The sequence below is a fragment of the Psammomys obesus genome, unplaced genomic scaffold (assembly GCF_907164565.1).
Source record: "Psammomys obesus unplaced genomic scaffold, mPsaObe1.curated_primary_1811, whole genome shotgun sequence".
NCBI lineage: Eukaryota > Metazoa > Chordata > Mammalia > Rodentia > Muridae > Psammomys > Psammomys obesus.
Window position 1 is genome coordinate 30937745 of NW_026593286.1, and position 27948 is coordinate 30965692.

General features: G+C 45.8%; 1 protein-coding gene across 1 annotated transcript; it reads left to right on the forward strand.

The window, feature by feature from the left end:
- Mpp4 (MAGUK p55 scaffold protein 4) lies at positions 1 to 27881 on the forward strand. Its single transcript, XM_055616772.1, has 16 exons — positions 1 to 111; positions 500 to 581; positions 3157 to 3242; positions 4586 to 4657; positions 6057 to 6253; positions 7055 to 7125; positions 9644 to 9661; positions 10594 to 10632; positions 12123 to 12143; positions 17266 to 17307; positions 19335 to 19505; positions 20620 to 20700; positions 24311 to 24404; positions 25096 to 25204; positions 26510 to 26644; positions 27554 to 27881. The coding sequence occupies exons 1-16, from the start codon at positions 73 to 75 to the stop codon at positions 27743 to 27745; spliced, it is 1449 nt and encodes a 482-aa protein (XP_055472747.1). The 5' UTR covers positions 1 to 72; the 3' UTR covers positions 27746 to 27881.
- The last annotated feature ends 67 nt before the right edge of the window (positions 27882 to 27948 follow it).

Below are 27948 nucleotides of genomic sequence, written 5' to 3' on the forward strand. Positions count from 1 at the left end.
ACAGTAGCTCAGAAAGACTTTGAACCCCTTCTCCCGCCACTGCCAGACAATATCCCTGACAGTGAAGAAGCAATGAGAATTGTTTGTTTGGTGAAAAACCAACAGCCCCTGGTAAGGAAATCACTGTATCTTTTGTTCCAGCCTTATGGCAGGGTTCATTGTGATGTAAGTTACGTCTGATAGTCACTTGAACGGCAATTTTGTCTCGGTGACACACACGGAGAAAATAGTGCTGTGAAAGCCAATATAATGTTGCCTGTGGGTCAAACACCGCTCGCCATAATGTTTTCTCGATGAAAAGGTTTCTATGTCTGTTTTGTTTTTATGAGAAGACAAGAGAGTGTATAAACTTTTTTAGTGAAAGCAAGATATCTGTGTTATGTATTTTATTTGGTGTTGTGTATTTTCTTCAGTTCCAATACACTGGCCTACATCTTTCTTTTCTATTAATAGGAAGCTGGTAAGACTTAATTTAGTCTCTCTTGTGTTCTCTCCCCAGGGAGCTACCATCAAGCGCCATGAGCTAACAGGGGACATACTGGTGGCCAGAGTCATCCACGGCGGGCTGGTGGACAGGAGTGGTAAGCAGGGGTAGCAAGGTGTAGGCGAGACACAGAGAACACTGGAGTCTCTGGCTTTCCCAGGAGCAGAGGAGGCCCTTCCTGCGCTTAGGTCAGGGTCTCCAGATACCCCTTGCTTGGCCAGAGCAGTAAAAAAAAAAAAACAACCAAGGAACAGAGGTCTCAGGAAGTCCAGCACCCTTCTTCAGAGAGGCCCGACATGCTAGGTTCCATGAGGGTGCATTCTTGTGAGCATTCTCAAGGCTCCCAGGCATAGCAAGCATTACCATGACATTGTGCAGATAGAAGAACCCAGCCTCTTCAGCTTCCAAGATGGCAGCACTCATGTTCATCGAGAACCGCCTCTTGTTTGTGCTTTCCCCTGTCACATGCAGCTGCCTCACTTCCTTGCTCCCCACAGTCTCCTGGAGCCTGCATGTGGCTGGCCTCCCGACACTATCTTGGAAACTCCTAAGGAGTCCCTTATTGCACGTCCTCAGGCCCTTCTCTCATCTTTTCATCTTTGGCTCCTCCCCAATGGATCATCACCATCCTCGATTTCTCTCTAGACAACCATCCTGCTGCTGTGTCAGTTCTCTGGAACCTCCTGTCTCCTTGTATTTCTCAAGGCTTTCTAAAATATCCCCACATAATAATCATACATATTAACAAGCTACAGCACGTAAATAAAACTCATATACATGACACGTAGTAATAGATCAAGATAGTTGCTTTTCTTCCTTTCCTAAATTGAATTTTTTTCCACATGGTATATTCTGTTTACAGTTTGCCATCCGTCTCCTCCCAGATCTCCCCCACCTCCACGCATACCCAACACCAGGCCCTTTTTTCTCTCTTTCTTTAGAAAAGAGATGGACAAACAAAGCAAGCAAGCAAGCAAACAAACAAACAGAAACAAAAAATCTTTTAAAAAAGAACAGAGAAAAGAAAAAGCATAAGAAACACACAGAAACGAAACTCATAAAAAACACAAAATGGGAGACCATAATGTGTAAGCAAATGACCAGTGAGGTTAAAAATGCCCAAAGCAATATGAGACCAAAGAAAAATCGACAAAAATAGCATTGAGTTCATTTTGGGTCGGCCCTTCTGCTGCTGGGCATGGGGCCTGCGTGTAAGTGTGGTTTGAATACTCAGTGAGACTCCATTGGAGAAAACTGACTTTTCCCTTGGCAAGCTAGCCTCTTTGCTAGTTTTTTCCTGGTTTCTAGTTTTTCCAGGCAGTCAGGACTCCGTTGTAACACTCTATAACCCCAGATAGAGGCGGCTTCTTGAGTTAACAGGATAAGGAGCCTCGACCAGTGCAGAAACAGCAGCAGCAAGGATGGCTCCTGTCATTTTCCCCTCTCAGCACTGGGACCCTGTGTGGCTTGGACCTGTGCACACTGCCACAGTCTCTGTGAGCTGACATGCCTGTCAGTCCTGTTGTGCCTGGAAAGTGTTGTTTCCTTGGAGTCATCCATGCCCTCTGGCTCATCCTATCATCCTGCCCCTCTTCCTCAAGGTTCCCTGAGCATCCCCGAAGGGAGGGGCTTGGTGAAGACATTCCTTTTAGGACCAGGGTCTCTCACTCTCTGCACACTGTTCAGCTGTAGATCTCAGCGTCAGCTCCCATCTACTGAAGGGTAAAGTTTCTCTGGTGGTGGCTGAGCAAAACACTGATGTGCGGATAGAGAAAATGTTGTTAGGAGTCATTTTATTGCTTTGTTCCCTTAGCAGAACAATATATTTGGCTTTCCCCTGGACCTGTGGACAATCCACTCTCAGTTTCTTGGCCACCCAAGCAGTGTCAGGCATGATATTTGAATCCTTATCTCCTTAAGCATTTACTGTTGGTTTGTGTTAAGAATTGTTTAGTCCTAAAATGCACAATCCATTATTCTGAAAGACAAGTACCCTACAGGACTTTAGAGCATCAGAGTTAAAGGCTTTAGCTTTGTCTATGTGTCTGTACATATGTGTGTATGCACATGTGTTTACGTGTGTGTATGTATAGATGTATAATACATGTATATAATGGATGTGTATATGTTTATGTGTGTGCATGTTTATATGTATGTGTGTATACGGTTTGTGTGCATGCATGTGTGTGTGTTGTTAGGGACTGAACCCGAGCTTTGCACACGGTAGGCAGGTGCTCTACCACTGAGCTGAGACCTTGAACTCACTATCCCTGGCTTCTGCGCCCCTGATGCCGTGTCTCCACACCCAGTTCAAGGTTTCGTCTTATTCCCCCAAATGCCCCCCCCCCTGGATCTTTTGAGGAATAGTCCATTCTTTTCCTTTTCACGAAATATTTACTCACCACTCTGACATCTTTAGTATTCTTCTGGCCAGCATTTGGTTCCATTTTAAAACATCAGAGTAGCAAAAACAAATCACTCTTGGTGCTGGCAGAGAAGTAGAAAACAGGGTACTCACAGACAGTTATATAAGTTGGGGGTATAAGTTGGGGTAAACAGCTTTTTTTTATTTAAAAATGTCAAACATGCTTGGGGTCATGAGCTCGTAGTTGGAATGGTGGTGCCCTCGTTCTGTTTCTTTGGACCCCTCTGTTTGTATCCCTGTTACCCAGGATTGCTGTATGCTGGAGACAAACTGGTGGAAGTGAATGGAATTTCGGTGGAGGGCCTGGACCCCGAGCAAGTGATCCATATTCTGGTAACTGTCTCACCTCCTCTTTTTGTTAGTGATTTAGTGACATTTCATGCCCCTCAGTGCGTGTGCTTTAGTGTGATGACCTTTGAGTCTCCCCCAGCCCTGGACCTTGTCTGCTGCCATGTAACTCACCAAGCTTCCTGTTTAATCCACAAAAGTTCTAGCCCAGGCTGGGAAACAGCCCTTCCCGAGCACCTCCCTGAGGGCCAGCAGGCCCCCTCTACACACGCACAAGTTCCTCACGAACTGTGCCCAGTGCGAAGCTGAGCCCGGGCAGAGGTTTTGGAGACAGTTTGAACCTGAGAAAGAGTTCCCTCCCTCCCTCCATTCAGGGACTTTCTCTGAGCAGCTTTGGGTGGGTGGAGAAAGGAGGGGCAGAAGGCAATGCATGGCAGGAACAATCTGCTCTTGTCCCTCAGTGGCCAGTGCTGAGAAAAAAGCATCTCCAAATTCAAGCAGGCTCCAGCGTCCGCCCAGCCCGTGTACCCAGATATCAGCCTTTTCTCTCAAGTTCCGGTTCTCCTCTGTCAGGCTCGTTCCTTCCTCAGCAGTGCAGTGTATTCCCCATTGAAGCATGGGGAATGCTTGGTGTACCCCAAGTACACCCCAGGTAGTTTTCCCAGCGACGGCTTGGAGACCAAGGTGAGAAGTGATAAGAAATGTAGCCAGAGCTCCTAAGTATTTTCTAAGCTACTACCCCAAGATTCCATGTGGTACAGAAGGTCCTGCAAAGGGAATTTGGAGTGTATCTATGGTGGATATCAACCAAGCAGGTGTCCAGCTCGGCCTCCCAGCTCCAGCCATGATGTGCATAGCCAGGACAATGCTTGCACAGCTGCCCGGACAGAGTCAGAATGAGGTCTCTCTAATCTCTGACGCCTGTCAGTGTATGTAACAGGGTTCACAGCTCAACAGGGAGCCGGGAGGGTCCCTTCTCCCCTATTCACTTGAAGGGCTCCTCATTTTCATTTTTAAATCTGGAAACTTGGGGGAACCCACTGTCCTTCCCATCAGGCAGCTGGCTTAGCAACGCGTGTTCAGGAAACACTCACTGGGTATGAGTGAGGAAGGAAGTCAAAGATGCTGACTTTTTCCCAGGGTGTGTGGGGAAGAGGCCTCTCTAGTGAGTTCATCAGCAGGGCACTGAGGGTCGTGGGCAGAGGCCACCTCGGGGTGGGTTTCTGTAGCACATGACCCCATTTCCCTGCACTGAGGCAGATACAGAGCTAAATTGCCTCCCAGTTGCCATTTGGTACTGACCCCGGTGACAGTCTCTGTGGCAAATGTTGACATTCAGCTGTTACCCTGGAGCTCACGCTTTGCCACTCTCGCTCTTCCTCTTCTAGGCTATGTCTTGTGGTACGATCATGTTCAAGGTGATCCCAGTGTCTGCCCCACCTGCGAGCAGCCAGACGACGGTAAGAGCACAGAATGGCAGTTACCCAGGATGGCATATGGCAGTCCTATATGCTATGTGCTGTGCTGTTTTTGGACGGGGGTTCAGTATTCAGGATGTTTCTCAGTGCTGATGATCTGAGAGGGAGGATGGGTGAACACAGCGGAGGAGCGGGATGCCATGAAATGAAGAAGCAGCGTCAAAAATGGCTGACATCTGAATACAAGTATTTCAGAGTCTGCTCTACAACACACTTTAACTGTTTTTATTAGCATATGTGACTTATATTTAATAATGAGTCTTATGATGACATTTTCATATATATAAATGTATTTTGATCACATTCAATCTATCTCATTACTCTCTCATGCCCCGCTCCCATTAATCTTCTTTATCTTTCCAACTTTCCCCATTGCTGCCTTCATATCTATGTCTATGCATGCATGGTGTGTGTGTGTGTGTGTGTGTGTGTGTGTGTGTGTGTGTGTGTGTGTATGGGTGTGTGTATGGGTGTGTCTGTGTGAATGAGATTCATAGGAGTTAGCAGGAACACTGAAACAAATGTCTCAATCTTCTCACTGACCGCTGATGTCTTTAAAACCTGAGGGGAGAGGAGTGAGACCCCAAAACCCTATGACAGGGCATTGACCTGCCCAGTCATGTAGGTAATCATGGTGGCTGAGAGAGCTGTTGTTCAGGAGTGCAACAGCGACATCACGCCTGTAAGTCAGCGTCTATACCACTCTTCCCGCTTTGTCTGGCTCCTACATTATTTCTGCCCCTTCTACAATGCTCTCTGAGCTTTGGAGTGGATAATACAGATTTCCCATTTATGGCTATTCATTCAATAATCATCCATGCTCAATACTTTGACCACTTAAGAGGCTTTGCAGTCACTGCAGGCCACAGCCGAAAGAAACATGTCTGACCAGAGCTGTCAGCATCACCAATCTGTGGATGTAGCAAGCACAGTTACGGGGAAAGCACTTTGACAGGCATGTCATGCCCATTTGGCAAAACACTATCAGTAGCTTCCCATTAGGGCCTATGACCTCCTCAGCCACAGGCTTTTGCCTGTGTTTACAGTACTGAATTCACTCCTATGGAGTGGGCATCATATCCAGCTGGAAAGTGGTTGGCTATGGCCATAACAGACTTGCCACGGCTGCAGCAAAGAGCTCCCGTTTCCTGGCTGGTTGGCATTCCCGAATACAGCTCCACAGAGAAGTAAAGCTGTGGACGGCGATTCTTCCCCAGCAGCCTGCGGCCAGGAGGGAGGAAGCTTCCAGCCTGGTTTCTCTGTGCCCTCTGTACTCCAGCGTTTACTTTAGAAGTGGGGTGAGGGAGGTGGCGACGGTTTTAAGTCGTGATGGCTCCTGGGCAACACTCTTCTGATAGTACTGTCATGCACCTGCCATCAGGTTTACGTCCGTGCCATGATTGATTACTGGCCCCAGGAGGATCCTGACATCCCCTGCGTGGATGCTGGGTTGCCCTTCCTGAAAGGGGACATCCTACAGATAGTGGACCAGAACGATGCCCTCTGGTGGCAGGCCCGGAAAATCTCAGACCTCGCTGTCTGTGCTGGGCTCATCCCTTCTTACCACCTTCTGAAGAGGTAAGGAGGTCATCCCCGGTGTCAGAGTTAGACCATCAAGCAGTGCTTGGGACACCAGCTTTCTGAATGTGTGACAAAGACGCAAGCAGATGGAGGAACAGACACACCCTGGTTTATAAACCCGAGCGTCAGTTTACTGATAGACCTTTACCTTCTTAAACTCTACGGGGACCGGAAAAGTTACATCAGCTAGAAAATGCCCCTGAACAAAACTTAAATATTTCTATGATCTGAATATGTTGACCCAATCCCCTAGAGCAATAGTGTGAGAAGGCAAGGGGTGGCTTAGGTAATGAAGTAAGATTAATAAATTACAGCACCACGGGTTATTGATACTGTGAAGACGGAGGTCCTGACAGGAAAAGGAGGTGCAAGGAATTGAAGTCCCAGAGACTGCACAGTGCACAGCCCTGGGGCTATAGGAGTGGGAGGTGGCGGCAGAGGTAGGGTGAGTCAAAGGCTGTTGAAGAAAAGACCCACGTGTTAGAAGGGACATTTGCCTGCTTAAATAAAGCCATCCAGTTTTACAGCCAGTGCTGAGAGCATGGGAGCAGCCAGGAAGAATGGGGCATGGCATCCCACGCTGGGGACTCTTCAAGGAAAGGAAGGGTGATCTGGGAATGTGGGTGGTGACCCAGGACAGCGCCCGGCCCAGGCTCAGTGGAACAGAGTCACCAGCGCACACTGGAGCTAGATGCCCCAGTCCTATCTTTGTGCCTCCTCAGAAATGCAGGCGTGGGGGCGCAGCCCTGAGAGCCCACGCTGGGAAAGTCAGCCAACCTTTGCTCTCTTTCTGCCCAGGAAGCAGCGGGAGTTCTGGTGGTCTCAGCCGTACCAGCCTCACACCTGCCTCAGATCCACCCGATGCCAATGTGCGTACGTGAGTGTGCACGGACCTTAAACACGGCACATCTGGAAGGCTGCTCCCCCAGCCTCCCAGGCTAGCTTCCCGCCTGAGAGAGGGCCTTAAATAGTCTCCCTGTCCCAAGATAATCCCTTCCACAGCCAGCCTTCAGAAATCCTATCATAGGTATTCATCCCTTTACTTTCCAGTTGATGAAAAGGAGCCTTAGTGTTTCTATTGCTGTAATAAATACCATGACTTAAAGCAATTCGGGGAGGAAAGGGTTTATTTTGCTCATACTTCCGCATCACAGTCCATCCCCAAAGGAAGTCAGGCAGGTACTGAAGCAGAGGAGGAACACTATATACCGGCTGGCTCCTTATGGCTTGTTCAGTGTACTTCCTGTATAATCCAGGACCACCAGTCCAGCCCACGGATGGTGCTGCCCACATCAATCACCAACCAAGACACACCAGTCTGAGGGAGGCATTTTTTCAGCTAAGAGTTCCTCTTCCCAGATATGTTTAGGTTTATGTCAAGCTGACAGAAACCAGCCAGCACAGAAGGCAAACACATGCTTTGGTTGAAGACCGCTTAAGTCATTTACCCCCAACTTCAAGTCCTCCAAGATCCCTGCAGCTCCGGGGGTTTCATGCCTGGAGAGATGCCTGCAGCCATGCAGTTGCACAATCTTCATTTGTGTCTTTCTTTTTTAATGTTAAGATTTACTTTCTTGTTACATTGTGTGCATGGAGGGGTGTGGGTGTTTGGCCTGCATGAATGTCTATGTGTCACATTTATGCAGTGCCCCAGGAAGCCAGAAGAGGGTTTCAGACCACCCAGGGCTGAAATTACAGATGATTGTTAGCCTCCATGTGGGTGCTAGGAACCAAACCGAGGTCCTCTGGAAGAGCAGCCAGTACCCTTACTCCCAACCCATCTCTCCAGCCCCCTGTGTCTTTTCTTTTTTGTGCTGGATATTGAACCTAGGACTTGGTGCATGCTAAGGAAGCACCCTCCTGCTGGGCTACATCCCCAGCCCCAGCCCCAGGCCTTCAGGACGAAAGAAGAGACTGAGATATCACTTAAGGGATCAGTGTACAGTGTTCTTCAAATGGTAGGAGGGGAGTGGTTGAAAAGAGAATTCCATGGCCAGAAGCGCTTGTGAAGTGCTCAAGGCCTTAATAAAGCTGCTGTCGGTGGGACACAGGAGTCAAGGAAGGATGACAGAAACAAACTGGGGCCTGCAGGGGTTAAGGCGGGGGAGAAAGGGGACATAGAGAGATGGAAACGAGATAGAGGAGACTCCATGTGGACCACAGACAGCAACACCAGTATCACAGGTTTGTTTTTTATTTTTTGGCAGTGTCTCATGCAGCCCAAGCTGGCCTAGAAATAGCTATGTGGCCGAGGATAACTTTAATTCTTGATCCCCCTGCCTCTACCTCTCAAATGTTGGGTACAAGGCATGCACCATTACAGTCAGCTCACAGAGACATTCCCAAAAGGAGACATCCGTGCAGTGCCTTCTCCCTGACACCATGTTAAATCATCTCTCACTCACAGACACATGTCCACCAGGGTACAGCAATAGCTGTAATATCACTAGTTCTCGCTTAACTTTTCATCAGAAGCATTTTTGCATCATAATATTCCTAGTGATATTTTATTTTATTTTGAAAAAAAAAATTAATCAAGTAGTTGTAAAGAATCCTTTAGTTCACTTTCCTGTTTCATCTGTCAAAGGGTCATAGAGATACTGTTGGTCTCTAGTCAGTATCTGTTAACTAGTGTGACCAGAGGTTGATGTGAAATCTGTATGTGTGCCCTACGTGTGATTTGCCTTAAGGGTTTTGTTTGTTTGTTTGTTTGTTTGTTTGTTTGTTGTAAGTCCATATAGAAAGTTGTTTGCCTGGCCCTGTTAGTGTTGGCACACAACCCTGAATCTGAGAACCCCAGGTCTGGAGCCATTGACTTAGAGGACCATCTTTCTCAGGGAATGATGGGACAGCAGCAGGTCCCAAAGCCACTCGATCATTTTCTTCTGTCATGAGTGATGCTGTGACAAGTGCTAGTGTTTCTTTTTGCTCTGTTTAAATCTTATTGTGTAGAAACCCAGGGCATGAACAAGCTACGAGTGAAGAGGTGTTGGCCATTTAATGAATCAAGTTTAAAATTCTGGTGTTGTGACGATGCCTGATGAGCAGAAAGTTGTTCACTGTAATGCCTTTATGTCATTACAATATCAACGTTTCATGCTCCCTCCCCTCCTGCTCCCCTCCCCTCCTGCTCCCTTCCAGCCTAGATTAGAGTTCCTAAGACATGTTGTTCTAACTCAGAGCGTGCTGAGAAGGCAGGTGGTGCGTTTGCCAGAAGCAGTACATCCCCGTTTCCAGCCATTCGTTTCTGAAGGACGGTCATTAGGGGTCTCCCTGAATTCCTGGAATACTAATTACCATGTTGGTGCTTCCTGTTTCTTATTGTAAATTAATCTGAGAAAAGTTGCAAGAATATGAACCACTATTCCGTTTTCTCCCTGTCTCCAGCATTTTCTATGGAAGAAGGTAAGAAACAGGATTCGGGAAAACACCCATATCTCCAAGTACTCCTAGGAACTTTCTCTAGTCTTCAAATTTTATGTCACTCCATTTAGCCATGTGAAGCTATTCCTATGTATCTGGTAGTGTGTAGCACAAAAAGGGTCTTCATCCTGATCTGAGAGATCAAGGGGGCGGACATAATGTTTATACACAGCCCAGAGTCTAACAGCACAGGCTAAGAGCTCTGCAAGAGATAAGTTCTGTAGGGCTTTGTTTTAACTCTTTTATACAAATCTCATGACACTGCAAGCAATTTATTATTATTCTCATCTTATGTGTGAAAAAACTGAGGTTCAGGGAAAAAAAATGGTTACCTGAACTTGCATTGCATGCATTAGTCTTAGGGTGTAAACCTAAGTATTCAGAAGGCAGTTTGGCTACATTATCGATAGTAAACTATGCCCTAAAGCCTATGCCATCTAAGCCATAGGTTTTGGTTCAGGTTGTCAATACTAGTTTTGCGTTTCTCTCCATGGATCAGGCTTCAAATCCAGTGAGAAAATAATTGGTAACCCCAAAACAAATGAGCCACTGTGCACCATTGGGACCACCTGGCCTGGCCGGTCAGTGCTGTAGTTTTTGGGGTCCACAGCTAGGCAGCGCTGTTGGTCCCTTTTCCAGCAGGCTGCACGCACGTGTCATCTGCACGCTGAGCACAAGCGTGCTTAAGCGCTGCTTAAGCGCTGCTTAAGCGGTAGCATTTACTGTTCCATCGTCCATAACATGCATTTCCTCTGACACAGTGGACGTTATCTTACCTGTCTCTCCAAGTGAGCAGCAGTTCTAGGGGTCATACTGAAAGGTGGTCTGAGCTTTGCTGACACAGCCTCAGCAGGGCTTTGTTTGTAATGTGGATGCATCCCAAGTTTTAAGCTCTTGTGTACCCTCTCTTGTAGAAGACAACATGAAGATTGACGAGAAGTGTGTGGAAGCAGGTAACAGCTCCGCCTCCTGACTGAGCCACTACCAGAAGAAACACCTGGCCTCCAGATGCCGGGAAGCAGAGGGGTGGAGGGGCCACACGCCCTTCCTCTGGGAGACCAGCCTATGTGCCCTTATTGTGGCTCTGCGCTTGGAGGGAGAATCAAAGCCCAGGGGTGTCTCCAGGGCTCCCCCTTGGGACTTGTCTCAGGACACGGAGACAACCAGTGTTTCAGGTGGCAGAAGGGCAGAAAGCACTCGTGTTCTTTGTGGAATAGATGAAAGGAGTGTAATACCAAATATTTAAATTGCAAAATATATTTTTGCTGTATATCTATATTTGATGATTCTAGTTATATATATAAATTATTTTATATATGTAATGAATCTAGTCTAGACAGATAGTAATGGGTTCTAAACCTTGGAGAAATAAACAGGACATTTTATATTTCTATACTTAATGGGTTTTGTAGATGGTTTTTGCTTCCCAGCACCCGGAGGCAAGGTGCTCCGTGTTTCTTCTGGTGGTGATTTATTTAATTGTATTGTATGTGCATTGGTGTGAGGGTGTCAGACCCCTTGGAACTGTAGTTACAAACAGTTATGAGATGCCATGTGTGTGTGCTGGGAATTGAACCCGGGTCCTTTGGAAGAGCAGACAGTGCTCTTAACCACTGAGCCATCTCTCCAGCCCCACAATGAACAGCTTTTAAAATATTCCCACAGTTATGTGGGCACCCTTAGAGGTGGCCTTGCCTGGTCTAAGGGTCTCTGACAGGTCACCCAGCTGTGTGTTACAGTCATTCTATCACACAAATGATAGTATCTTCACCTTTAATTCCCTTCTAAAAAGACAACAAGAAGGACAGACAAGGTGGCTCAATGGTAGAATTGCCCGCTGTGTGTCCTCTGACCTCACACGTGTCATCGCATGTCCATGCCTGCATGTTCTCTTTCCCTCCTTCTCCCTCCCCTGCACACATAGTTCTCATGTTTTAAGTTTATGAGAACAACAAAAGCTGTTTTAGCTACTGAGGGAGTTGGTGTGTGTCTCTCTCAGTTACTTGCAAGCCTACTCAAGCCAGCCAGCCTCACCCTCGCCACACCCTCTTGCTGGGAGACCCTGACTCTGCAGGGAACAGACGCCCCTCCATGCTGGTGGCCTCTGGAGCAGTCCCCTGTGCCGCATCCAGCGGTCTGGAGGAGTTTCCTGAGATGTTCCACTTATTTATCCTCTTCTCTCCTGTCACTTAATTTATTTATTTAATGCTCCTGCCTCATCCCTCTTGGTAATCACAGCCCAACGATGGAAAGCCATTCATATCTCACCTAAGACATATGTGTGCCGTAGAGCTAACACTGACTTGATCTTGATCTAATACAAACATTTTTAAGGTAGTATATTTGCAGGCCTATGAACCAGGCTTGTACTGCTAGGAAGTAGATTTGGTGTAGACAGTCCTGTAATGACAATTTTGCTTTTTACCTCCACTGAAAACCACAGATGAAGAAACTTTTGAATCTGGTAAGTTGTTTTTTTTTTAAAAATGCATATTTGTTACTAACCTTTAAATGTGTATTCCATGTTTTTGATATAATGTAAACATATTTAGAGCTATAACAAAGTAATTGTTTAAATGAAAGGAGACAGTGTATACAATCAGACTGTGGGTTGTGACCCCTTTGGGGGGTCTCATATCAGATATTATCCTGCTTATCAGATATTTACATTACAAATGATAAGAGTAATGAGGTAGCAGCAAAATAATGTTCTGGTTGGGGGTCCCCACAACACGAGGAAGCGTGTTAGAGGGTCTCAGCATTGGGCAGGTTGAGGACCATTGCCCTAGACCCACGTGTGTTCCTACTGGGCAGCAATAATTGAAGAGACCAGTAGGTAACTCTTCACCACATGATAGTGATGTAAAGTTTTATAGGCCACACGTGGAGAAGGCGGGGGAGACGGCCCCACGGATAAAGTACTGGTCCTGTCAGTGTGAGGGCCGAAGTCAGAACCAGTGAAAAGCCAGCTGTGCACAGTGGTGCATCTGCACTCAGGTGCGCCTACGCTGACGGCTCGGCAGAGTCACCGGTGGCTTTCTGGCCTGGCACGAACGGTGGAGAACACGGAGCGCCTACACCTGAGGTTGTGCTCAGACATTCACACATGGCTGTGGCACACACACACAGAGAAGGAGAGACAGGGAGAGGAGAAAGAAGGCAGACATTTTGCTGGAAGACAGAATGAAGACGTTGTCTTGCAGTTTATGAAGCCCTTATTTCCACGTGGATAGTAAAGAGACAGAGTCCACTGTGTATGCTGAATAAGCTTTTTTTGTTGTTGTTGTTAATGTGTTACTTGCTATAATAATGGCACTCATCCAGTATCTAGTCTTCAAAATACTGTTCTTTAGTAGCAGAACAGAGTCCACAGCGTGCTGGCTTTGTTTAAATGGACATGCTGCTGTCAGACATGCTGCTGAAGCCCAGTGTCCGTCAGCTTCTCCATTTTGTCAGTCTGGAGTTTAGAGTCTCTGCTTTGACTGAGGCAGTTCCCTCCTTTGCCATGTGCACACAAAATGTCCGTCATCACTCAGCCCAGCACTCAGTGTCAAAGTCCCCCTTCCCCTTTGCTTTTGCTTCTCTGTACTTCTAGAAGGAAAAACCCCTGGTCCTCTCACTTCTTTTAAACCCAGTGTTCATCATGTGAAGGAGATATTACTGTCTAGTAGGTTCTTCTATCTTCTAGAAAAGTCAGACCTAAGAATTTACATTTTGATATGTATACCCTTAAAATATAAATTGCAGGCGTGACGTGGTGGCGCACGCATTTAATCCCAGCACTTGTGGGGCAGAGGCAGGGGGATCACTGTGAGTTCAAGGCCAGCCTGGTCTACATAAGCGAGTCTAGGACAAACTAAGTCTACACAGAGAAACTCTGTCTCAAAAAACAAACAAACAAATATATATATATGTAAATTGCTTTGTTTAAATTACTTCTTTTACAATATAGCTAGGACATCATAGCAGTCTCATAAAATGATAGATTATTTCTCCGGCGAATTCATTCCATACGAATAGAGAGATCTGGAGCTAGCGAGATGGTTGAGAGGTTCAGAGCACTTGTTGCTCTTGCAGACAACCTGGGTTCAATTCCCAGCACCCACATGGTGACCCACAACCATCTCTAATTCCAGTTCCAGGCGATCTGATGCTGCCTTCTGCCTATCACACACACTAGGCATGCATGTGGCGCACATGCAAGCAAGCAATCATGTATGTAAATAAATAAGTAAATCATTTTAAAAACAGAGAGGTCACTGGCCACAGTGGGGCGCGCCTGTAATCTCAGCACTCGGGGAGGCAGAGGCAGGCTGATCTCTGTGAATCTGAGGCCAGCCTGGTCTATCAAGTGAATCCAGGACAGCCAAGGCTATAAAGGGAAACCCTGTCTCAGAAAAACAAAAAACAAACAAACAACAACAAAAAAAAACAACAAAAAGAAAGAAAAGAACCCAGAAATGTTCATCATTAAAAGACAGCATGAAGACAGATGAGGTTGGGAACCACTCGACTTATTATTTACCATTTCCTTTTTTTTTCCCCCCTAAATGCCTGTTTTCCAAATGATTGTTGGCTCATTATGGATGCTTTAATTTTCTCTACTTGGCGCAGAGCTCGCGGTTGGCTTCCTTTTAGTATTTTTAGATTCTATTCTTCCTTCTTTGCTCCGATCCTCTCGTCATCTCTCTGGAGAGTGCTCTGCACTCCACAGTGATAGCTGAGACCCAGAGATACTCGTGGGCTCTGTGAGGGGACAGGCAGGGAGTGTTGTGGTGTGGGGCCACCGTCAGCTGGAGCCAAGTGGTCCAAGTGTGACTGTGGCCTTTCACCTCTTCAACCTTCAGGTCCCACGTCTCTAAAGTGAGCAGCACCCTACATGGTAAGGTGCTCGGGACAGAGCTGAGCGTGCAGGGAGCACTGTGTGTTAGCTAGTGTCGCGGTTTTGAAACTGTTTGTGGGGTGTCCGGCTGCTGCCTCTCTAAGCCAGCTCTACCGAGAGAAGCACACAGCTAACCCACAGCTCTCAAGAATGGTTTAAGTTTGGCTCTCTTAGGAGCTCAATTAAGGGATAGTTAGTACCCGGTTGGCATGTTTTCTGAATAGATAAGCCTTGGCAGTCATTCAGGACACTTACTCCTGTTACTTGACCAACTTAGTGAATAGTTAGGGCTCTTCAGTTTCCGTCTCTGCCTCTGAGTGAAATATAATAGGACCTTCCTAAATTTCTCCAGGGGCCACTGACACAATCTATTTAACTAGGGGAAAAAGCAAAACAAAACCAGGTATCAACAGCAGCAGCAGAAAATCCAGCCACTTGAATACGTCTAGATAATAAGCAAAATTACCCAAACAACTGCCAACCCCCCCCCCAACCCACCACAGGACCGGCTGGAGAAGAAAGTGAGTGTGTTGGGCCATCCAGGGGCGAGCAATGAGGACATAAGACTGTTATAGAGTGTACCCACTGCCTAACATCCTTCCCAGGAATGTGGCAAGATGGCTGTGAGAGAGGAGAGAGAAGGCTCAGCCATTGCCTTCCTATATTTTCTGTCAAGTACAGAACCATTGGTCTTCATGGATAAACGCACCCTCCGGGACAGTCTTGACACACAACTTGCAGAACAAACTGCTGCCCTTCCACAGTAGAGTCAGATCAAATACAGTTCTGAGCCCCAGCGGTGTGGCTTTCATCTACTTTGCCAAGTTACAAGCTCTGCTAACGGGGGCATGACTTCCCTGCTATGCCATTCACCTTTCTTGAACGGTTAATTTGATCTTTGCCAAGATTAACTTTTCATGTCTTTTCTGTACTTGTTCAAATGTTCAGAGGAACTGGTCGAAGGTAAGTGTCTGTCTTTATCTCCTGCGTGTACCTCTTCATGCTACGCTCAAGGCCCTTCACTGTCACACAGGGGCAGCAGAGCATTCTACAAGAGATGACTCTTTGAAGGTCAGATCAGGAACCGGTCAGTTTCACAGAAAACATTTTAGAGCGAGCGATGACAGCAGTTAAGCTTTATGAGTCTATAAAATAGTGAATATTTCCTTGTCAACATAGTTATATCACTGGAAAATGATTAAGTACTAGAAAATGGAGGTGATACTGGTATTTTAGTTTTACTCAGATTTATCTTAATTTTTATTTATATGATATGCTTGTGCAAGTGTGTGCCATGTATACATTGGGTGCTTGTGGAGGCCGGAAGAGGGCATCAGATCCCTTGGAGCTGGAGTTGCAGGTGGTTGTGAGCCACCGACATGGACGCTGGGAACCAAACTCAAGTCCTCTGGAAGAGCAGCAGGCTCTCTCACCTGCTGAGCCATTTCTCCAGTCCCTGGGGTTATCTTTGTGTTGTCAAATGCATTCTTAAAGCAGGCGCAGTGGCATTCACTATAATCGCAGGTGACGGCAGGAGGGTCACCCTCAGCTATCTGGCAAATTTGATGCCAGCCTAGACTACATCGGACCTTGTCATAGCAAATACAACAATTCTTAAAAACAAGGTTAAAGAAAGCAAGTTGAATATGTGAGTTCATCCTGTGAGCAAATGTTCGTATTTGTTACGTCAGTAATCAGAACAGATCTGTTTAAATTGCAAGGGATTTAAATAAAAATAAAACTGAGTTTTATAAAAAAAACTTCTGGAGTTTGTAATTGTATTCCTGAGTTCCAAGTAGAAGCATAACCAGGAGCCTAAATAGGCACTGTGGGGGCTGGGCATCCTCCTCTCCTTTGTCTCAGGGGTTTATGGCCACCATGGGGTCTGTTTATCTTGGTCGCAATCCTTCATTGTGGAAAGTTAAGGCAGGAGCTTAAGGCATCTCGGCACGTCCACGGTCAAGAGAAAACACCTGTGTCCTTGTATGCTGTGTTTAGCTCACTTTCTCCATTCTTACGTAGTCTGGGACACAAACCCAAGGAGCAGTGTCGGGGCTGATGGGTGGTTTTCTCACCTCAGTTAATGTACTGAAGGTGGTTCCCCACAGCTGTCCCCGAAGGCCTGTGTGATCTTGACAGTTCCTCCCGGGTGCCTCTAGATTGTCCCACACAGAATTAAAGCTGCCCATCCCAGCGTTACTACGGGGCCCGCAAGACTGCTCTCTATCTTCAGCTGAAAGCCAAAATCGGCTTGTTTCTTATTTTTGTAGCATCATTGTTTTTAGGATGTGTTTGAAAATACATAACCAGTATTTATGTTTTTACTGTGACTTTTTTTTTTTTTTAAGGCAAGTTCTTAATGTATAGTTCAAGGTGGACACAAAATTGTGGTTCTCCTGTTTCAGCCTCCTGACTGTCGGGACTGTAGGTGCATAGCATGTCCAGTTTCTTTATTACAGCTTTAATCAAGCCTAAAATAGTTTTCTATTCTCAGTCATTCTAGACAGCAGGGTGCTGAAAGAGATTGTACACGAGCAGTGGGATGGAAAGGGAAGAGAGCAGGCCTCTTAAGCTGCCAAGGGTTAAGCAGGCTGCCTGCCGCCTAGAGAGAGAGCATCGCTTGAAACCAGAAGATGAGATCATGCATTTGCTTGTTGTAGTCCTGTCTCTGTCCTCACACATTCTCCCGCTCTCTGTGTTCCAGGTAAAGAGGAATTTGTTGGCAATGGGCAGAAGTTCTTCATTGGTAGGTGGCGGTTGATGAGAGGTGTGTGTTTGTTGCCTTCACGTGCTGTCCCTACTCTCTGGATGCCCTGCTGAAGCTGCCTTTGCTGACGAATCTTTCCAACCTTGTGTCTTGTTCTCACTTCCCTCTGTCTGTTTTGCCTCATCAATAATCTGACCTACTGATGATTCATTGTTATCTAATTTCTCTTGGATATCTTTTTTGTTTGTTTGTTTTGTTTTTCGAGACAGGGTTTCTCTGTGTAGTCTTGGCTGTTCTGGGCTCTCTTTGTAGACCAAACTGGCCTTGAACACAGCAATCTGCCTGCCTCTGCCTCCCTGAGTGCCAGGATTAAAGGCGCATCTACCATGCCCAGCTCACTTGGGTATCTTTCACTCATTTGTCAGACATACGTCTGCTAACTTTTCCCCAGACCGTTCTGTAACCTATCTGTCTTACTCCAGGTAGATCAGTTTCATGGCTATTAAGGTCATCTCTCATGTCAACAGTTTTATGATCTGTCACCCAGGCAGAGCTCTCTGAAGGAACAGACCTCCCTGATGAAAATCACCCTGGACCCCCCTCTTCTCACAGGGCAGGGTAGAGGCCCAGGGCAGCAGTCCAGAAGCTGGGTTGTTGGCCCTAAACCTGGCTGTGCTTCAGGATCACAGGAGGAGAGTTAAGACAAAAGAGGCTGCCTTTGTGCCTTGCTTTCAGAATTATCCACCCCACAGCCATTCTGTAAGCTTTAACAGACTAAGGGACTGTGCAAAGATGGGGAATAAGGAACCCAAGCAGGGCCAAAGGGGATTCTGTGGACAGAGGTGGCCTGGTGCAGTGGTCAGAGTCAGAGAGAACAGCAGCTGCTATATACAGGCTCTGCTAGCCACCAACCTCCACCAAGATGCCCCCAACCCCAGGGCTGTTGCTTCATATAAGTGAGTCTGTTGAAGACAGTGAGAGCCAGGGCGAGAAAGCAGCCACAAATGAGGCTGTACCTGTAGGGTAGCTTTTATATGGTAGATGCTGGCGGAGGCCCGTGGTTTTCAGTATAGGAAGGTACAGATATAAATGTGTTTGTGTGTTTATAGATATGCATAGAGTTTCTGGCTCTGCCTTCAGAGAGGACTTGCAAACAGCTGTGGAAATATCAAGAAGGCTTTTGATTCTGTGGCAGGATAAGGACTCTAAGAATTCAGCCAGGAATAATGATTAAGGGGCCCTAACTTTGTGGATGATGCTACCATCCTGAAGTCTGTACCTAAACTTTCAGAAAAATGGGAACAAAAAGACTACCCACCCGGTGTTTCCACCCTGGCCTCAGAGGCACTACAGTAGCTCCTAACTGCTCTCCCTCAGGCTATCCTTTACCCTCTTTACAGTTTGCACCCTCTCTACAGCAAACCAAGGAATTCTTCAGAAACAGACCAGGCCACAGCCTTGCTGTACAAAGGTCCCTTCCCACATTAAGGCCCTCTGTGATCTAGCTTTGACTCCTTCCTCGGCACCGGATCTCACCACTTTCCTGCTCTTTCTCAAAGGCTCCGAGTGCAGCCCTTTTGCTGTGTCTTGGCGTTTGTTCTGTTCTGCAGATAGCACCTTAGCTGACCCCCTCACGCACTCAGGACACTGCTTATTGCCAGCTGATTTCAGATCCTTTTGCCGAACTGCCTATTCTAATGAGCCACCGTCACTCCCTGACCTCTCACACTTTGCCTGAGTGTTTCCTTTTGTTGTTCTTGTTGAGTTTTTGGGCTTCAGGGAGGATCACCTGGGTTCTTTGGCCTCGTATAGGCCCTGGCATAGATGCCACTTAGAGATACCTTGTGGGACATCACTAGCTGCTGCTCAAGACAAGGGCTCTCTATATGGCTGTCCTGAAACTCACTCTGTAGTCCAGGCTGGCCTTGAACTCAGATCCACCTGACTCTGCCTCAGAGTGCTGGGATTAAAGGCATGTGCCACCAATGCCAGCTTGCTGTCTCCTTCTTGAAGCGGGTACCTGTCCTGGCCTGGCCTGAAATTTTGTGCGTTTCCTCCCTCTTCAGCTGGCTTCCGCCGCAGCATGCGCCTCTGCCGCAGAAAGTCTCACTTCAGCCGGCTACACGCCACCATGCGTTGTACCTGCAGCTGCTACGGCGCAGTGGGCGCCCCTTACGAGGAGGTGGTGAGGTACCAGCGGCGGCCGGCAGACAAGCACCGCCTCATAGTGCTCGCGGGTACGGCTTGTCATGCTCCCTGCTTGGCTCTGGGAAGTTGTTTTTTAGGTTTAATGTCTTGTGTTTGTAACAGTAAACCCAGGACTCTTCATGGATAGCAGTATAGATGTTTTAAAAGCCTGTTTGTCTGCGTTTATAAGACAACTTTCAAAGGCAAGCTTTCTCTGCCTCCTCTTCTCCTTTGACCTGCCAATGAACATGGGATGCCATGATGGGTAAGACCCTGTGTATTAACAAGCTCTAACGCAATGAGGTTATACCTGATTTCTACTTTTATCTGTTAAGAATTTGGCCTAGAAGCATGCATAGTCTACCCCAGCCTGCATTGCTCGTCCATTTTGGACTATATCCTTAAATTCCCTTTCTCTAAGAAATGTGTAGTCATTTTCTTTATAAGATTTAGTATCGTTTAAAGAAGTTATTTCTTTATACGAGTGCTCTAGTTGCATGTACTTCTTCTGCGTGATAGAAGATGACATCAAATCCCATTACAGATGGTTGTGAGCCACCATGTGGTTGCTGGGAATATGAACTCAGTCCCTCTGGAAGAGCAGCCAGTGCTCTTCACCGCAGAGCTGTCTCTCCAGCCCTTGCATTTAGTACCTTTGACCCTAAGGAGCTTGGGTGATCTGGTTTTCTGACCAAGCTCTCTGTGAAGCTGACTCCCGGAAGCAGTAGAAGATTATAACTTGCTGCCATTGAGTTGTCAGCATGTGAGGTTCCGGCAGAACAAAACAGCCTGGCAAGCGGCTCAACCTCATGGCTGTGTCAGACGGTCAGGTAAAGTGCCGAAACCCCTGCTTTCCAGGCGGAACAGCAGGACAGAGTGCAGGCTCTATCACAGCAGGCTCTATCACAGCAGGCTCTCTGCAGGCAATCCCACCTCCAGCAGGACCTGGGGGAGCCTGCTCAACCACCTCATCCCTGAAGGGTGGGGTGGGGTGCGCTACGTCACGGGCCAGCAGGAAATTTCTCAAGAGTTTTCTGGGTCACTACCGAATTTTCAATGAAAAAGCATTTGCTCTCATGTTCCTCTCATGTTCATGAGGGACGGTTGGCAGGTAACCCTGGGTGTCCGTGTCTAATTACTTCTGCTGTGACTTTCTGTGTTCAGGACCCTCTGGCGTGGGAGTCAATGAACTGCGAAGACAACTCATTGGATCGAATCCCAGCTGTTTTCAAAGTGCTGTGCCACGTAAGTTAATTTTTCTTTCTTGGTGGCTCAGGTTTCAGTAAAACTTTGTCTCTGAATGTGCTGATGTCACTCAATGATGTCAGATCTTTTGTTGTAGAAGTGTAATGGCCAGGCCTTAAGTAGTTGTCCCTATTTTTTTTTCTTTTAGTGACTATGTTGGTTAACTGGCATGGAGTACGCTAGGCTGGATGCTCTAAAGGTGACTCTTACACCCTTCCTTTTTAAGTGGAAGGCAGTGGAGGGCTTATGGGAGTTAGTTCTCGCCTTCTACCATGTTGGCTTCTGCGAATCAAATCCAGGAGATCAGGCTTGGTGCGTGTTGCCCACATCCACTAAGCTATCTCCTTGGCTACGTTCTCCCTTTTCCTGTTAGTCATATACATGACTATTCAGGGTATGAAGTATTTTCTGGTAACGATGACCAACATTTGTTTAGTATTTATTACCCTCCTGGCATTATGCTTGCTTGGCCTTTATGTTATTTATTTTATTGAAAGCTTTTAATATTTCCATACATAATTTTATATAAATTTCTAAGTATTGTTATCTTATCCCCGTGGCTTCTGAAAAATCACACCTTTTACTCATAGCTTCCTTACTTCTGCTAAGATTCTGGTTTGCCCTTACTCTAACCTCTGAGAAACAGTCTTTCAGACATTCCTCCATTGCCCACAGAGAGCTGTATATGTGTTTTTAAGCTTTAAGAAATTGGAAAACTTCATGTCAGAGAAGGCCCTGCTCAAAATAAAAAAGAAAGAATGAAATTGGAAAACTGCAATTCTAAAATGTCACTATGTCTTTTTTAATGATTTATTTATTTTTATGTGCATTAATGTTTTGCTTGAGTACAATTCTGTGTGAAGGGGTCGGACCCCCTGGAACTGTAGTTATAAACAGTTGTATAACTGCCATGTGGTTGCTGGGAATTGAACCCAGGTCCCATGGAAGAGCAGCCAGTGCTCTTATCTGCTGAGCCATCTCTCCAGCCCCATTATTGTATATCTTTTTTTTTTTAACTAGGGTTTAATTTTCAATAAATAATTTAAAAAATCATGCCAGAACACTTGCTTATTGTAAAATAGAGAAGATCTGGCTTAAGATCCCTAATTTCAGGGAAGTGGAAGGTGGGATAAAGTTCTGTGTGAGGCACTCAAATGAAAATCTTTAAAAGAGGAATTTGAAAATCTGTCAGGCAGCTCACACATATCGGTATATGAAAGACTCTGGGAGAGAGGTTACCAGGGGTATTCGTGGAGGTTTCATCAGAAAAAGCCTCTCTGTCCGATGGCTCCCAATGAGCGTGGATGGTTCAGAGAAGATGGAGGAGCTCGGGAGACTACGGGGTTTCTAGTGTGTTCCCTGCATACTGGGGGCGCATGAGGCTGCTGTCAGAATTGTGAGGAATACGCATTGCTCCATGGCGGGAGTTTGGAAAGCAGCAGCTGCCCCTGTAGGGTTTGTCAGAGCAGAAGTTTTGAGGTACTTTGCAAGTTTCATATCTGGGCAGATAAGGAGGGAAGAAGTCGGCCTGGGGTCAGCGTAGCGCCTGCTCCGGGGGGAAGTGCCCGGGGAAGCCGCCAGAAGCGGATCTCCAGAGGAAAGGAAGGAGAAAGGAAGGACCGACTGTAGAGACAGGTTTGAACTGGCCAGTTATAGGTAGCACGGTAGGGTTGACAGCGTAATCTAATACGTCATTTAGAGAGAGAAGCAGGTTGAAATAGCTGTCAGATCTGCGGAAGAAAGCTGCGGCCTTGGGGTGAGGCAAGCCGGAACGCCTTTCTGCCCTGCTTTCTCCTCTCTACCCTCTAGCCTTAGAGAGACACAAACTGATGAAGAAAAGGAAAGAGAATCTCGGGAAGGAACTCTTAGTTCTTCACAGGGAGGGGAGTGGAAGGGTCTCCTCTGAAGCAGGGAAGACCAACCTTGTTGCCTGTGGTCCTTTCTGACGGAGTGTGCTTCTGAGGTGTGGCTTACACGCACAGGGATGAACACTGACCTCAAAGAGAACACTGTGAATGCTATCACCACTTTCAGTAGCTAAAAGCAAAGTACCCACAAAATGTAGGCATTAAAGTGCATAAATAGCCACCATTAAAGCAGAAAAAACTTGCGTGTTATTTTGCTTCTGTGCGTGTGTGTGTGTGTGTGTGTGTGTGTGTGTGTGTGTGTGTGTTTTAATGGACACCAGTTTGCAGGGCAGCATATTAGGAAATGGCAATCCAACAGGGGAAACAAAGGGGTCACCCCAGGCACATTAACACAATTCGCTACCTCTTGGGGGCTTTAAGCTTGTTCTCAGTAGGAAACTGCAGGAGAATTTGCCTAAGTGGAGAACCCTAAAGACAGAAGGAGGAGCTTGAATAAAGAGAAAAAAACTACCCCAAGGTGATATCTACTTCCATAGCTCTTTGGAGGTTGCTCACTGAAGGATTATTTCAAGCCCCTTGCATGTCATTTTCATTGCTCTATTCATCCTTAAACTTTGTCAAGTGCAAGAACAGGTTTTTTTTTTTTTAAATTAATAAGGGGAATTTGTTGTAATTGAGGAGAAGAAAGAACAAGCATTGCAGCATGTAGGCTAGAAAATCAGAATGAAATAGTACTCCTGAGTTCTAGAGTCCAGACTAGTACCTGGGTTAAACAGGCGATAAATTCATTAATTGAATAAATAGACAAGAAGCAAATCACTTCTAGGTATTTGGGGAAACTTGTGTATTCTGTACCAGATGCCGCTGAGAGAAAAAAATTGAGGATCTAAACCTAACTTAGAGGTTCTCAACCTGTGGTCGCAACCCCTTTCTGGGGTTTTGTTGAACAACCCTTATGTAACAGGGGTTACCTAAGCCCATCTAAAAACATAAACATTTACATTGCAGTTCATAATAATAGCAACATTACAGTGGCAACAAAAATCATTTTATGGTTGGGGGTCGTCACAACAGGAGACTAAAGGATTGCAGCATTAGGAAGGTTGAGAATCAATGGTCTAAATCAAAGAGGCCACATCAAAGAATCAAATTGACCAATTTCTCCCTTTCTTTATATCTAAGGCCTCCTACCTTGGTATTAGTGCTTTGCCAAGGCTGCAGTCTTTCTCTCTCTTTCAAATCTGAGACAAGCTGTGTAACACAAAACCATCTAGGAGGAAGCATTAGTCTTATAATGTGAGTGAGTTGCTTATGCTCCAAAAGTTACTTATCGGTAAAATATAACATGCCTGGGGAGCAGTGTGAGAGATACAATGATATAATCAGAAGTGCATCATCTAAGCAAAAGACATTGTTAATGTTGTTATGAGGGAGCATATCTGCATTTTGGGCTTCACATTTAGTTCAACATTACCTAAATAACAACAGGTGTTCTCCGGTCTGAGAGTTATGATACATTCTTTCCCATACTACGAACAATCAGGAAAGGTTTGTAATTAGTGTAATTTGACATGGGACTTTCTTATCACCAATTCGAGGTTCCTCTCTTTGGCTCCAGTATCTTATTTGTCTCTCTGTGTTCATTTCTTTGTTTTAGTAGGGAATCTCTGTCCAAGTATATATTTGGTAACAAATAAAAATATTTAGAAGATTCTGAAATTTTACATAATCTTCTTTGGTAGATACCACCCGTTCCCCAAAGAGTTATGAAGTGAATGGACGTGAGTATCACTACGTGTCAAGGGAAACATTTGAAAGCCTCATGTATGGGCACAGGTAAGGTTCCGAACCCAATTCTTTCCTCTGGCTATTTGACAGTAGTTCATTCTTATTCATTAGTCAGCATTCTTGGCAGGAACCCCTCATTTCTGAAGAGTTGAGAAAGGACTATGCATTGATGTGTTAGAACCAAGCAGTCAGGTTGGGGAAGGGGGCAGACGGGCTACAAGCTTCAGAGAAAGGAAGTTTTCTAATTTTTCTTCTGCTGAATAGCCACACATTCTTTTTGTATTGACACACCCCGCGTGTTCTAACCATCTGTGTCCTTGTTCGCTTTCTATTGCTATGAAAAACACTATGACCAAAAGCAGCTTGGGGAGGAAAGGGTTTATTTGGCTTGCACTTCCATGTCACAGGCAATCACTCAGGTGTGTGTGTGTGTGTTGCACACTGGTTTGCTCCTCCTGGCTTTTTCAACTACCTTTCTTACACAACCCAGAACCACCTGCTCAGAGGTGACATCGCCCACAGTGGGCTGGTCCCTCTGACATCACTCATTAACTTAGAAAACACCCTCACAGGCTTGCCTACCGGTAATCTGATGGAGGCCAGCCCTTGGCTGAGATTCCCTCTTTCCAGGTGACTCTAGCTTATGTCACATTGACAAAAAAATTAACAGGCACAATCCGCATAACGCCTGCTGATATTTTACTTGGGGAAGGCTGTTTCCTTTGTCATACTCTTGCAGAATGCTGGAGTACGGTGAGTACAAAGGCCACCTGTACGGAACTAGTGTGAGTGCTGTGCAGGCCGTCCTCGATGAAGGGAAGATCTGCGTCCTGGATTTGGAGCCTCAGGTGGGTCTGTGGTGGAATAGTCCCATCACCTTAAGGTCACAGATGCATGTAACAGTCTATGTTGTGCACATGCACCAGGATACAACTGAGTCACTTTACTCAGACTTTTAAGACGAAGACCACTTCTCACATTGCAGGGCCAGGTTGTCGCTTGAAGTGTAAATTGGCGATATTATGCTTTAGTTGGAGAGAAAGTTCTATTTTTCACACCCAGAACCAGAGCCTAAGGGAATAGCCATAAAAAAGTTCTGATCTTTCCTGCTTTGACACTAGCACAAACTTGTTACGGTGACTTCTGTGGAAGATGTTGCCTTATAGAAAGGTAGCCTCTATGTTGGCATGAAAGTGCTAAGAGCAGAGATGAGCTAGCTGAGGTATGACTGATACTGTTTGTGTAGACCATTTTTCTGATCCTTGCATTATCTTCATTTTTTTAAGAATGTACTTAGCTTCCCCCTGATGGCACTGCCCTAGCAGGCCACAAGGGAGGAAGATGAACCCAGTCCCCATGTGAATAGATAAGCTGGGGTGTCTGGGTAGGGGGGCTCCCCTATTCCAAGGAAATAGGGAGAGGAAGGATGCGGTAGGATGGGTGTGACTGGGAGGAGAGGAGGGAGGGACCTGTGACCGAGATGTAAATTGAATTAATAAAAAAAAAATGTAAAAAAAAGAGAATATACTTTGTGTGCTAAAGAAAATGAAGGGAAAAACAGTATGTTCTTCCCTGAGTCAGGGCTAGCAGTGGTCATTCAGATGTAAATTGTGAGGTATGAGGTGCTGGCTAAAGGAAAGGGAAATAAGGGCAAAAGTTGACCTTTCCTGAATTTTTCTTTGTTTTTGTCATATGAGGTCATATAGAGCAGGGTACTCTTAGTAAGCAGCATTTTGTCATGTGTAAGACTAATTTCAATAGCCAGTCATATCTAGAAATAGGAAGGAGCAGGATCCTAACTTAATTTTGATTCTAGAACCAAATGTGTTAAAATGCTTAGATTTTATAAGAGATCTTCAGTACCTGTGAGCCTGTGATCACGCTGACTACAGAAAGCCGGGACTTCTATTTTTAATTTTTAAAATGGGTATGGTGGGTATGAGAAGGTGCTTGTGTACAAGCCAGAGAAGAACTTCCGGCAGTCAATTCTCTTCCACCGTGGGCTCATCAGGCTTGCAGGGCAAGTGCATCTACCAGCTGAGCCATCTTGCTTGCCCACTTCTGTTCTTTCTTTCTTTCTTTCTTTCTTTCTTTCTTTCTTTCTTTCTTTCTTTTTTTTTTTTTACAATCATGCACTTAATTTTTCTGTGTAGGATATTCAGTTGGCTCGCACCCACGACCTGAAGCCCTATGTCATATTTATTAAGCCACCCAACATGAGCTACATGAGGCAGTCTCGGAAGAACGCTAAGGTTATTACCGACTACTTTGTGGACATGAAGTTCAAGGTAAATCAAGTCAGAATCAAGGAATTGCTTTCAGTTATGGCTAAGTGGGAAGTGGTGGGGCCAGCTTGGCCTCAAGGCCTTTCAATGTCTTCATCTTCACTTGACTCTCTCCTCAGGAGCACTTCAATAGAATGGTTTAAAAAAAAAAAATCACTGTTTTTTCTACAAGGTTTCTCTGAGTAGTCTTGGCTGTCCTGGAACTTGCTCTGTAGACCAGGCTGGCCTCAAACTCACAGAGATCTGTATCTGCCTCTGCCGGCTGAAAGTTTTAATGAGTAATGTCTTTATCATTTATCTTTTTCAGCCTAGCAGTGTTGGCATATGCCTTTAATCCCAGCACTCTGGAGACAGAGGCAGGTGGGTCTCTGTGAATTTGAGGCCAGCCTGGTCTACAAAGTGAGTCCAGGACAGCAAAGTCTACATAGAGAAGCCCTATCTTGAAAAACAAAACAAAAACCAAAATAAAATAAAATAAAAAACAAAATAAAAAACCCCAACGATTTATCCTTTTTATCAGTTGTCACTTACAGATATTAAAATAAGATTTAGCAAATGCTATGATGCTATTTTTTTTTTTTTTAGCTTGACAAAAACAGTCTATTTTCTAAGTCTTTGGGGCTCTTAAATTTGTGTCCTGTTGGGAATGGTGGCACATACTTGAAACCTAAGCACTTGGGAGGATGAGGCAGGAGGATCACAAGTTTAAAGCAGGCCTGGGTTACATAGCAAAACTCTGCCTCGAAAATCCAAAACAAGAAAAAAAAGAGAAAAGGGGATGGGTTGGGTAGAGGAAAAAATAGGGGACACATATTTGATATAACTGTTTTTATAGCCTCACACCTTTGCCAGTGTAACACCTCATGTGTTATTGCCGGTGCCGTTCATATTTTTTTTCAATCTCTCCTGAAGGATGAAGACCTACAAGAGATGGAGGAGTTAGCCCAAAAAATGGAGAGTCAGTTTGGCCAGTTTTTTGATCATGTGATTGTGAATGACAACTTGCAAGATGCGTCTGCCCGGCTGTTGTCTGCCATACAGAAGGCCCAGGCAGAACTGCAGTGGGTCCCGGAAGCTTGGGTTTCCCCCGGAACCGAGTCTTAATCAAGTCTCCCATTTAAAACTGGAGCCTCAATATCATGTCTGAAAGATCCAGAAAACAGCAGTATCTGGCCGGGGATGGCGGTCCTCGCCTTTAATCCCAGCACTCAGGCAGCAGAGGCAGGCAGATCTCTGTGAGTTCAAGACCAGCCTGGTCTTGTTCTGAGTCCAGAACAGCTGGGCTGTTACACAGAGAAACCCTGTCT